This window comes from Ammospiza nelsoni, chromosome 6 (genome assembly GCF_027579445.1).
Source record: "Ammospiza nelsoni isolate bAmmNel1 chromosome 6, bAmmNel1.pri, whole genome shotgun sequence".
Taxonomy (NCBI): Eukaryota; Metazoa; Chordata; class Aves; order Passeriformes; family Passerellidae; genus Ammospiza; species Ammospiza nelsoni.
The window spans coordinates 30,414,114-30,427,060 of record NC_080638.1 but is presented as its reverse complement, the minus strand read 5'-3'; the positions used below and the strand labels follow the sequence as shown (position 1 = coordinate 30,427,060).

The 12,947-nt window shown below is 40.7% G+C and overlaps 1 protein-coding gene across 1 annotated transcript; it reads right to left on the bottom strand.

Annotated features, from left to right (window-relative positions):
• Positions 1–1,071: 1,071 nt before the first annotated feature.
• On the bottom strand, positions 1,072–12,681 carry MED6 (mediator complex subunit 6). Its single transcript, XM_059474312.1, has 8 exons — positions 12,624–12,681; positions 7,333–7,492; positions 6,233–6,324; positions 3,988–4,070; positions 3,176–3,284; positions 2,608–2,723; positions 1,962–1,989; positions 1,072–1,577 (listed from the first exon to the last, which is right to left on the bottom strand). Exons 1-8 carry the CDS (start codon positions 12,643–12,645, stop codon positions 1,450–1,452), a joined length of 738 nt encoding a protein of 245 aa, XP_059330295.1. The 5' UTR covers positions 12,646–12,681; the 3' UTR covers positions 1,072–1,449.
• Between the last annotated feature and the right edge of the window lie 266 nt (positions 12,682–12,947).

Below are 12,947 nucleotides of genomic sequence, written 5' to 3'. Positions count from 1 at the left end.
TCACACTATTTTCTTATCTACTTTTATCAACATTTTGAGAAATGGCTGTTCAAACCTGATCCAGGCATGAAATAAACCTAATACACACTCAAGTACATGAATATATGAATTTCAGATCTGTATCTGCATTAACTGACAACAGCTATTGGCATATCTGCATCTTTTAACATTTCCGCTTTGGATTATATGACAAAACTGACATGGATCTTTCTATCATTCAGTAACAAACAGATCTGACTGGAGAGCTAAGCTACTGAAAAAGAGTGTCTTGTAACCTGAAGATAAATTTGACACAGCTATCTAAGCGTACTTTAGTCTTTCTGCCTATCTACATTTTGGTTGCTGTGTACAAACCTTTTTCTTGCTAACTACAGTTTACTTACTGAAAACAGGTGACAGTTGTGGAAAGAAAGCAAACTATTTCAAGGTTCACTCCATTACTTCAGTGAAAAACCAAAACCAAACTAATAGTAATTTCTTTTCAACAGATGATTTCTAATTTTTCTGAGAAAAAAAAAAAGGTCTATGTAAGCAATATGCTTAAATAAGTGTGTAGATGTCAGTGATGTTTCTCTTCCACTGTCCCATTTCTGCGAGTCTGAAAGGCACATGCCTAATAAAGGAACAAGGAAGTGCCAGGAGCACAGAGGAAGAGACATGATTGATATATTTGAGTTACAGTGGAAAATTAGAAATATAAATAGCTTCACTGAGTGTGCAACATCAAGAAATCTTAGCCTGTTTTGCACCATAAATCTCTCTCCCAAAACACTAACTTGCATAATAAACTATCAGCTTAACCATTAAGTAAAATCCTTGTCCAAGAATATCTAGAAACTGAGACCCTCCTGACATCTAACTACAAGGATTTGAGGGCGCAGTCAGCAAATCTTCTATCTTTATCCCAAGCACACTAGAGGCACAGCAATTTGTAGTGGGTAACCTAACTTTTCTTCCTCAGAATAGAAGACAATACATTCCAATGTCCAAGCAAAAAAAAAAAAAAAAAAAAAAGCTGCCAGCATATATGATGTATTTTGCTACTAAAAAGGTATGCATTTAAGAAAAGCCTTCCAGCAGCCAGGAATTTTATTTGCCAAGAATTCGAATTCCTTCTTATATACAAAAGTTTTTTTTCTTTTTACATAGGAAACCTAGACACAAAGGATGCAGGAATTTGTAAAGTCTTCAGGAGGCTGCTGAACATGTCCATGTAAAAACCATTCTCAGAAGTCAGCATTTAAAATAAGACAATGACTGCCTCCTTTGAGGCATCTCACATCCTGACATTAACATTTGCATGAGAGGTTTCTACAGAAAAAGCTGTTACAGGGATCTCAGTCCCTGAATTATCAGTCTCAGTCTAAGAGCTTAAATATAAAGAAAAGAGAGCAAGAATCCTATGTTTTCTAGGTTCTGACAAATCCAGATGTGCAATAGATTCTTCCTTCACTGGAGTCTCATTCGTTTTTCAGGTGGTCCTTTAGCACCAGCACTCTGAGCATTCTTTACAGTCTCTTTTTCCTCTGTCTTGACAGCTTCAGGGACTGGTTCTGGTTCCTTCTTGATTTGATCCACTAAAGACGTAACAGCAAAAGAAATTTAAACCTCTGAATTTCATTCCTAAAACACTGTTCACAGTATTTAGAAAATATTGCTAATGCCACAAAGGCAACATTAATATCAAAGGTGTAAGAATGATAAGCAGAGAATAAATTCATACTTATATCAGTTAAAAGGTGGAAAAGATTGAAGTGATACAGTTCATGCATTTCCTGTTTGGAGGTTGCCTATGATCAACTCAAGTCTCTACTCTGACCCATTACTTTGCACAATTTGGTAATGCCAGAATTCCAGACCATCTCACAGCAGTAGCAGCAAGAGCTTACATGGCAACTGAAGGATAAGATACTGCATACAGTGTCTATTTTTTCAGTCTTGTGAAAATATTACAGTTTTACCTGGGACAGGCTTTTCTCCAGGCTTTTGCTGTGAGGGAAGAAAAAAAAACCAACACATCAGTGGAACCAAAGTTGTAATTCTCAACACTTCCTGCCATTAATTTAGGATTTAAATGCAAGCAACGCACTCTTATATTCAAGAAGTGAGGGTCGAATGGGTCCCTAAATACACTTTAAATAAAATCCAGTTAATATTTTAGAACATCCAGTTTTTCCTCTGACAACTGAAAAACATTAAAGACAAAAATATGCAGTTAGCTAGTCTTTCCCAGGAGTGGCTGAGGAGCACTTTTGTGAGACGCTGTAAACCTAATTTCCTTTGCTCCCAAGCAGAAGACTTAGTGGAACAAATGGCTACCAAAGACAATCAGAGGTAACCACAAAAACTTCACAGAATGCCAAGAATTTCCATACTAACTAGTGAGTCTCTAGAACAATGGTTTTGCCAAGGCCTTAATGACTCCAGTGATTACAAATGGAGATCCTACACACTATTATGAGCCTTCCATGTCAAGTTTATGATCTAATCCATGTTACTATTGCAGAAATACACAAAATTCCCATTCAGTTTCCCCTGTTTAAATACCTATGTGACTGTCTTTTAAGTTCTAAGTTACAGTAAAACTGTGGCTTTTGAGTGTCATACCTGGACAAATCTGGGTGGAAACTTTTGTCTTAAATCTAAGAGCAAAGCATCTACTCGTTGTCTTTGGAAAATAGAGCTTGGTTCTTCTTTCTTCTTGGCTTTTGGTTTAGTTTTCTCTGCAAGTCACAGAAATATCAGAGAAAGATATATTAAAATTTATTTTCTCTTAGCAGCTCTTTGTTGTATGACAAGTTGGTATTTGTCTCTCCTCTGAACTTTTCCTCCATTTTCTTACTGACATAGGTTGTTTTTGTTGGTGGAAGACAGATTAAGGATGATTCTTACCTCCTGACAAACTGATTTGCTTCTGAAAATGTGTTTTGGTCCCCAGTGGGTTCAAGAGTTGCCCAATTTGTTGACACACAGTTCATTATTGTCATCTCCCACCTAGGCCTCGATGTTCATTCCCACCAGCACAGAAGGGCAAAATTCCTTTTACCTGGCAGAGAGCCCTAACTTACCCTTCAGAAACTTCATCTCACTTGTCCACTATCACTGTGCATTGCCTCAAGCTTTCCCCTACATTCCTTTCCTCTCCCAAAGTATGCAGGAGAAAGAGCAATCATACCTCGTTCTTCCTCGTCTTTGAAATGCCACCAGTAGCCCTTGGATGGGTGATAGCGACAGTAGGACATAGCTTCTTCAAAAGCAGACTGAATTCCATGCACTGCAGTGAGCTTTCAGGACAAGAATGTAAGGCATTGAGTTCACAACTCAGGGAGAAAACACAATGTAAATTTTTGAAGATAGGTATTTTAAAATTAACACTCTGTATTCACTTTTGTTCTGAGAAGGGAACTTGGAATATCTAGATTTGGACTCAGAATGTAATTTCTTTAACAGGTTCTCACAAGGCTCTTCTGGAGTGCTTTTATAAACTGACGGAGAAAAACTTGCCAAAAACCAATAATTTACAAGAACAGAAGGAATCAAAATAAACTTGAGTATTTAATTTAAGAAGAAATACCACATCAATTAAAAACACAAGCCTCATTTAAAAATAAATTTAATATTAGCTTAACATTAACATTCCAAAGCAAGCTTCACTGATTATGTATTTAATTACTACTTCATACATATGTCAAATAATTTTAAAATTTTGATTATTCAAAATTCACGTTGTTCTGCCAATTGTGTAGCTTTGCTTATTCTGATCTCTCATCCTTAATGTATCCTAGCTTCTGGGCAATACTGCACTCTCACAAGAACTTGCATTTTCATGTGGGATGCACACAATATTAATCAGTGGGGTTTGTTTTACACCCTTACTACACAAGATCTTTCCTCAGAATAGTGAACGAGATATTTAAACAGCCTGGGGGACAACCAAAAATAAAAACAGATATAAACCAGTATGCATCAAATGCACAGAACACTTACAACTCTGGAGTTAATGACAGATCCCAAGTCAGGTGCTTGATAAATCACTCCAGCAATAATGTAGTAGTCAGCCAATGGCATAACTGTGGGAAGGAAGAGAAGAAAAATGTGTAATCAATTTCAAGCTCTGGCTGAAGACTGTGTATTTGTTGCTGAATTTCAGTCATAGCAGTGACTGAGAAATTGCAGTATTTCTCTTAACACAAAATTTTCTCCTGTTAATCTTTTCCTTCAAGGTGCTTTATTTGTACTATAGACATAGACTGATAAGGAGAGAAAAAACCAATGTCTGCTTTACAGATAGAAAAGCATGTGCTGTGAAGTCCTGTCCTATTGCAAGCAAATGATTTGCTTCACAGAACTGGGGTTTTCAGAGTACACTAGAGCTACTACTAGTCAAGTGAACTGCTCTGGAAGTAATTCCACTAGCCTTGGCTACCAATAGAAGCCCACTACAATGTAAGACATCATTGTTCTGGACTCAGTTTTCTCTAACTTCTACAATCCTCTCAGCTGGATTTCCCAGACCCAATGGAGTGAAGCACACACAGAGCATGCTTTTCTAAATTAGTAACATTTTGCCAAAAAAGACTACCTTCCAAAGGCATTTGCTAAATCAGATTTGGAACTTCTACTGACCAATCAAAAATTCTTGTTCATTAGAGCTGCAGTGCAGAGGAACATTACAGTTGCCTCTGTAACTCTGCCAAACATTGTTCAATTGAGAAACCATAGCAATGCTCCCAGCTTCACAATCCTAAGGACATTACCTGTGCACATGTGTTCCAGTTCCTCCATCTCTACTAACAATTCATCCAGTACCTGCATTTTATGAAGCATAGACACCTACTTAAATTAGCAGTCCCAGACAGCTGGGTGCATATTACAGCCAGTACCCACTTCTCCTTGAAAAAAGAAGGATGCTTAGCACTTCTTTACAAATGGAGCAAGACACAGAACTGCAGTTTTATTGTCTCACAGCTCTGTACCAGGGCCTACTCTCCTAGACAGGCAACTCTCTCTAATCATTGATCTAAAGATTTTTCTAATATCACTTCAAAAATCTTTAAGAATTTCAAATATAAATACTTCTGTTTTAAAAACACACAGAAGTCATGAGATAAGCCTGCATCAGTTGTATTTGAGTATTCTACACTAGCTATGAACTCTATAATTCTCAGTTTAACATCCCCATTCCCATGTCTCATTTTTGTACCCTGATGAAATAAAACACATGGTAACATCTCAGCTAGGGAACTATGCAACTTAATTAAGGTACCCAGCACAAACTTTACAGTTACAGTGGGGAAACAGTTAAGTTCCACCAAACATACATCTGCCTTACAGCATAAGTCTAAACACACATACTGTGGGTAGCTCCAACTCCAGTCTCAATCTGAAAGGTGTCAAAGCCAGAAATTAAGGGCTGTATAATAATTCTATACTCACTTTTAGAAGCTATGTTGAAAATCTCTAATAAAGCATGCTAAAGAATCAATCATACATGTTTTCTCAATGTGGAACTGCAATGTAAATAGACTATTATCTGATATAAGCAAATAAAAAACATTACAAGATAAGGCAAAGCCCTGTAAAGACCAAAATGTAGCCTAAACCCCTAACAAAAAGAAGAAATAATTAGCACTAACCCTGCCTTTCTTTCCTACAAAGCTTACTCTGAAATAACCTAAATTATGTTATATGAAGATGTAGTAAACAGATAAGATAATTCAATAACTATTAAATGTGGCTACATGTTTGATTAATCACACATACACAAACTCACTCAATGTTAAAAAGGAATAACAAAGCCAGTTGCTTGCAGATGGGGAAAAAAAGCAAAGGTGTTTGATTTAAAAACTGGAAAATAACACTGTAGGAAAGAATGGTGCTGTTACCACAAGACTCCATCACAAGAAGATATGGACACTCTTGCATGGCCTAACATAATAAATAAGATAAATGGAATGAATGCTATTAGCAATTTCCCATAGGAAAATGTAGCACAGGGCAGCACTCATTCGCTGTTCTCATTTCCCCACAAGATGGCACTCCCTGCTGCTGGCACACTGTAGGGAGCTGCTGCAGAAAGGATCTCCCCACCACAAAGCCTCATACCCTCCCAGTTAGACTGGCGATTAAGAGAGAAAAGAGGAAGCAGAAATGCTTAGACACAATTTAGGAACTGATAAAAACAACGGACTGATGTGGCTTCTCAACAGGGGCAAGAAGTGAGCGACGGTACCTTGTGTTGGAGATTGCCTTTGCTGCTTTCGGATAATGAAGAGAATGGGCTCTTGAGCATGGAGAAGGATGTACTCCACTCCAACCATCTGGCTGAGAAAGAAACAACCAGAGTAAGCATTTTCCTCCAAGTAAAATCTGTAGGACATGAAGAGTGACTAAAGGGCCAGGCAATAAACCAACAAAGTTCTGATGCTTTGAAAGCTCTTTATAATGTGCAGTAAATAAAGGCAAAGGATTTTCCTGAGCTATCAAACCCTAGGTGCACAGACAAACAGAATTATACTGAGACACAACACAAGTAGAATATATCAGCAACAGATAAATAGCAAGAAAGTTAACAACCTATCATCATGGAAATGTCATTTAAATACAGCAACAAAGAACTGGTGTGTGATGTGACCATCTGTGTGTCTGATGTAAAGGCCTCTCTGCAATCACACTGAGCACAAGTGACTTTACCAACGGACTTCTAGCTCTGATTGCAAACTCCCCATCATATTGTGGAGTCTTTAAATAGTTCTCAAACAACTTGCTTGTGCTCAGCATAGCAGATGGGGAACTGAAAAGAAAGTTAACTTGCACATGCAATCTCAATACACAACCATATGCGATCAGTTTATTTACAACACTCACTGCTCTTATTATCCACACTAAAAAGCCAGCTCTTTGGAGGAATTATGTACTAATTATGGCACACAGCCAGCAGTACATGGAAACATAAACTATTTATGAACTCAAAGTATCCCCTAACATAAACTCTATTCACTGCAGAAAAAACATTTAACTACATTACACTACTCAGGTGCTGTTGAGGAGGGAGAATGAGAGAAGACAGCTTTTCTATGTCAGAGAAATATCTAAAGGGTTTACTGGAATCTCAAAAGATACACAGAATCCTTCAAGCTTAACACCTCCTTGAGACGGCAGAAGAAGTAGTAGAAAACATCCAAATACAGAAAAAGCTGGCCTTGCTGGAAAGTGGTGGGACTAAAAATAGAACAGAATGAGCTTTCCAGCATGCTTCCATTCAGTCACCAAAGCCTCTGAATAGAGGGACAAGGGATACTGCACATCAACCAGATGCAAATTACAACTTACTTCAAATGGTCCAGGGTCATCCTCTGCATTTTGACGACTTCATTGTTACATGTTCGGTCATAGAAAGGGTTACTTCGCTCTGAGAAATAGTCCAACACACTCCCATTGTTTAATATTGGAATCCAGGAGCTGTCAACCCAGGAAATCCCCAACAGATTATCTGGGAAAATAAATCTACATTCAGTATCAAAGCAGTCAAAACCACTACAAATACATCCAAGAGTAAATTGACAGCAGTTAACAATTACAGCAGAGAAAGGAGATGGAACACAAACACATCAGTTAAGAAGAAAGAAGAATTTCATAGAGTTCAAATAATAATTGATAACCTTTAATCTTTTGCAGGTTTCTTAGCAGTATACAAAAAACAAACAAAACAAAAAAAACCCCAACACAACCCAAAAAACAACAGCAAACACAAAGATGCTATTTTTGGGCAGATGCTTCCCAGTAACCTTGAACAAGAGAGATTCTAGTCCCGACTATAAAATTAATCTGCCAAATTGCCTACAGCAAATTCCTCGTTCCATAACTCAGTGGATATTACAAGTATCAAACTACTGAACACTAACAATTATATAAAAAAGCAAGCTTTTAAAATGAACATACTTTATAAGCTACAAGGCATAATAGGCAATTAAATTCTTACAGATTTAGGGAAATATGAATTAAAGTCCCTGCATTTTGTTATCACGCTGCAGCAAAATGTTCTTCAGGCACACCAAAGAAACCAGTGTCAACAACCAGTTCCACAGGCAACACATTTGCTAACACTGGAGATGCAGGAGGAACCTTGGAAAAAAACTCTGAAATTACTGATATTAAATCACAGCAGCAGTAAACAGGAATTTCCTAGACACAAGAAAGTAGGAAGAGACATGCATTGTTTAGATTTAAAAAACCCCTAAGTGATGAGAAATTATTGAAGACTGACTGAAGATCTCAAATTCCCTCCTCACAGGAATCACTCCCTAAAGTTCACGCATTATATGCATACCCTGAACTCCCAGTTATCATTCCAATGAGAATATTTTATTTTACTTCTGTGACAATTCAGCATGCTTAAGGATCATCAGATCACTTTCAAAAATGTCAGCTCACACACTACTAGCAGCTTCTCCGAGGAAGCGTTATAAAGCAACACTATGTGCTTAGCAAACCAGGCAAAATGCAACAGAAATAGCTACATGTAAATCATTTTTCCTTGCTAATGTCAGAATTTTTAGCCAAACTGTTTCATGCAAGGCAGGGAAAGGGATGGAGAAGTCTAGAGACATTCAAGTTATTTCACATATACTATTCTCTCTCCTCACTACAGAAAAGGAAATCTCAGAACACAGCACTAAGATCCCTTATTAAGCACCCAAGTCGTGGTAATGCCGTTTATTCCAAACGCCATTCAAATCCAAAAGAGCTCGCTTTTCAAAAAATCTTAAAATCTTAAGCACTTGCATTCTTCTCATAATAAGCTCTCACATTACACTACAAATACAAACTTTCTTTGTTTGTATGATTAACAATACCTGTATTTCTCAGAGGATTGTCAGGTGAGCTTTAGAGATATATATATTTATATATATACATACATAGCTATCATGCAGTATATAGACTGATAAATGTATTGTCAAATGGAATATAAAGTTGGATTCTAACACTCAATTATCCACAGCTGCTTAGTGCCAGTATTTATAATTGCCTTTGTAACTAGCAAGATTGCTCTCTTAACTATTCTTGGGAAGAGGAGAGGAAGAATAAAACAAACCATGAACCTGGCATAGCTGTCATACTGAAGGGTGTACTGTTTATTTTGGGTATAAGAAAGGATGGCGTTCCTGCTTCCCTGTTCCTTTCAGAAATAGGACATCTTGCGCAAAGCATTTCTTGTGGAATTTGCATCACAGATACAAAAGTAAAGTGCTTGTGACAATACTGCCAACTGTCATGATTTTCAAGACAATTTGGAAGACAAGCCAGCAATCCATGGCAAAAAAGAAGAGTAATTCACACAATGTGCTGAACCTGGCCTTATCGGCTAGGTAGCCCAGCACTATGCTCTGACTAAGCAAGAGGAACAGTAAAGTAGCCTGACAGGGTACTGGGTTTGCCTGACCAGGTTTGGTAGGGAGAGTTACAGGGGTGGCTTCAGTGAGAAGCTGCTGGAAGCTCCCCCATGTGCTACAGAGACAAGCACAGACCATAAGGTGGCTGTCCCCCTCAGTGGAGCAGAGATCCAGCTGCAGCCCCTGGAGCAGGGGATGCCCGAGGGAGGATGTCACCTCATGGGAAGCCACGCTGGTGCAGGCTCCTGACGGGACCTCTGGTCTCTTGGACAGAGGAGGCCAAGCTGGAGCAGGTTTGCTGGCAGGACTTGTGACCCTCTGGCGGACCCGTGCTGGAGCACTTTGTTCACGTTTCTCCCGATGCTGAGCACAACACAAGCCAGGCCAAGCAGCCCCACGAGCTGCCAGGCCCTGCAGAGCTGCAAGGTCGTGTTCACCTGGCAAAGTAGCCTCAAAGCTGGCCCAGAGGGCAAGGCAGGTCAGAGGCCATGCTCACTGTGACACAATGGGCACTTGTCCATCCTGACCCAGCTCTGGGTGCTGCAGAAATCTTGGTAATTTTGGAAAAGTGAGGGATTGCCTGTGTAACCAAGATAACCATCCTGCACAGAAGGTCCTTAAAAACTGTGAACAGGTTGGTTTAAGTGCTGAATATTGATCAGCATTATTACTTCTGCCAATTTCAGACACCAAGATGGATTAAACAAAATTCCTTGATGACCTGTATTTTAGACCACACATGGCCTGATTTCAAAAATTTGTGGAGATAAAATATTTTAATACTCTTGGATTAGTGAAAATGCAGTTGTTGTAGTTTCAGTAATATCTATTTTGAATTTAAATGATAGTCCCACATGATGGTAGGCCCAAAGGGATACACAGCAAAATTACACAATTTTTCAGAGCTGCAAAATTCTGGATTTTTCATCACTAGTTTTGATGTGTCATGCAGAGAAATCTGGGATAGTTTTTCGTAGGTAGACCCATTGATCATCCAACACTCTACCTTAATTTCTAACCTTACTGTTCCCCAAATTCAGGGAACATTATTATCAGCTTCACCCCTATCTGAGTCCCATTCATTTTTTAAGTACTTACTCACATCACTTAATCAAAGTGGCTAGGCTTAAATCTGCTTTACTGGAATGTCTCAGCTTTTGGAAACTGTCATGTTGACCAATACCCTAACTGGGGGAGTTATGCAGGCTATATTCAATACCTGTTTACAGCGAAGAAGAGAATGGTACTAAAGAAGGTGAAAGGAGAGCAATAGGCAGGGGGCACGGGGGTCTGAAAGGGCTCCCACCCTTTGGCCTTAATCAATGTACTCTTGGCAGGCAGGAATGGACAATTAGATGTAAACATTACTTCTGACTATGAGGGGACTGGTGGAAAACATCAAGGCATTCTTGGCAGACCTCATAGCTCCAGTACAACCAGAAAATGGAACAGACTTCTGATCAACAGCAGAGCCACACATTCAGTAATAAAGAGAGGCAAGGCCATGCTTAGTAAAGTTACAATACAGATTGCTGGGGCAATGGGAAAAAGGGTTTTATGGCCATTTTTACAGCTCATGGTCTGTCCCAATTGGACATATTAAACTGACTCATGAGTTTCTATATGCTACAATGTCCTCTTCTACTGTCAGGACAAGACTTACCATGCAAGCTGAATGCTCAAGTAACTTTTTCTGAGCACTGTGTATAGCTATGCATCTCAAAGAAAAAGGCATGGAAAGCTCAAATTTGCTTACCAATGAACCACACCTCAAAGGAACCTGAAAAGGACATCCTGGACACAGTACTGTTTGCTGCTCAGAATATCAATATGAACGTAATACCTATAAAGAAGCCTTGTTCTCAGACATATAGGCTGGTACAGTATTTAAGAGCAGTCAATCAGATACCTCAACTCTGTTGTGCAGATGTGCTTCTTCTACCAGGTTAAAAAGCCCATTTTGGAACAACAGCATTGGAGAAATTAATGGAGGACTGTCTCCTGTGGGAGGGACCCCACCATGGAGCAGTGAAGGCTGTCGAGAGTTCTCCTGGTGAGGAGGACAGAGTGACAGTGTCAACACGTATGAACTGATCACAACCCCATTCCCTGTTCACCTTTGCTGCTTGGGGGAGAGAAGTTAGAGAATTTCAGAGTGAAGTTAAGCCCAGGAAGAAGGGAGTGGTGGAGGTGTCTGTAAGATATCTACTTAGTATTTTGAACTATATTAGATAAAAGACTTTGAGGGAGCCTAAATTTATCTGGAGTAAGACCGAAGGCTCTCACATCAGCTAATAACCTAATACAGCACTCCTCCATTAATTGTCTGCATAGTTCCTTTGTATCTCAAATAAGGCAGTCAGAAAAACACACAGGACTACACATAACCATTAAGAATTTGAAGACAAAAAAGGAGAAAACATCTGGGGCATTATCAAAACTGACCCTTCATGAGATTTTCCTAAATACCTTCTCTCATTCATTCTCTGAGACTCCACCACACACGCTTCTGATGTTATTCCATCCAGAAACTCTTATGGAGAAAAATAACTTCCTTTCCTGTGGCCTCTGAACCCCCACTTCTATGAAAGCTCAAATTCTTCACAACAATTTAACTTCTACTTTGTTTACAACATAAATACTCTTTAATACCTCAGTCAAATATCACTTCTTTAAAACATAATCTCTCTTAATTCATATCCCTGATTCCACACCTCCACACCCAAATGTTTATTGTTACTTCAGCTTTCTTTCAGACTTTCCTAACACCTGGCCTGCCTCACCACATCCACCTGAAGTGCTCTTAAGATTACCAGCCCCACTCGCTGCTCCGGTCCTGTGCAAGTCCCACACACACGCCAGGGCTTCCCACTTTCTCCCACACTTCAGAGCGGGAACTCTTTTTAAGCTGCTCCCTTACGTCGCCATCTCATTGCAGGACCTCTTTATCCCCCCTGAAAAGGCAGAGTCTACCACAAGGGAGCTTGTTTTCCCCAGGCGGCCTGCGCACATGCTCGCAGCCTTCCGCGCATCCAAGAAAGCTGCTTTTTGGGCAGCTTCACTGCCCGGCCGTTCCAGCTTCCAGGGACCGTCACACCACCACACCGACTCCCTCCTGCGGCTGCCCCGCGGAGGGCTCTGCCCCGCGGGCGGAGCTGACCCCCGGCCGCCGAGCAGAGCTCCGAAGCCGCGGGGTGCGAGCCCCGAGCGCCGCCCGAGCCCCGGGCCTACCTCGGATGTCAACAGCCGCCATGGCCGCGCGGAGCACGTCCGGAACGGGGCAGGGCGGGGCGGCGCGCAGGAAGCGGCCTTGGAGCGGGGAGGCGGGGCCGGCAGGGCGGGCGGGGAGGCGGGGCCGGCAGGGCGGGCGGGGAGGCGGGGCCGGCAGGGCGGGCGGGGAGGCGGTTGCCATGTGCCCGGAGAACGCCCCTCGTCCCGACCCTTGGTCGCTGGCCAGAGAAACGCCTCCTTGGAGCGAAGGGTTGTGCGGGCGCGGCGTCCTACGACAAGTAATAGTGAGCTGCGCTTCGCCTGAGTGGTGCATAACCAGAACGA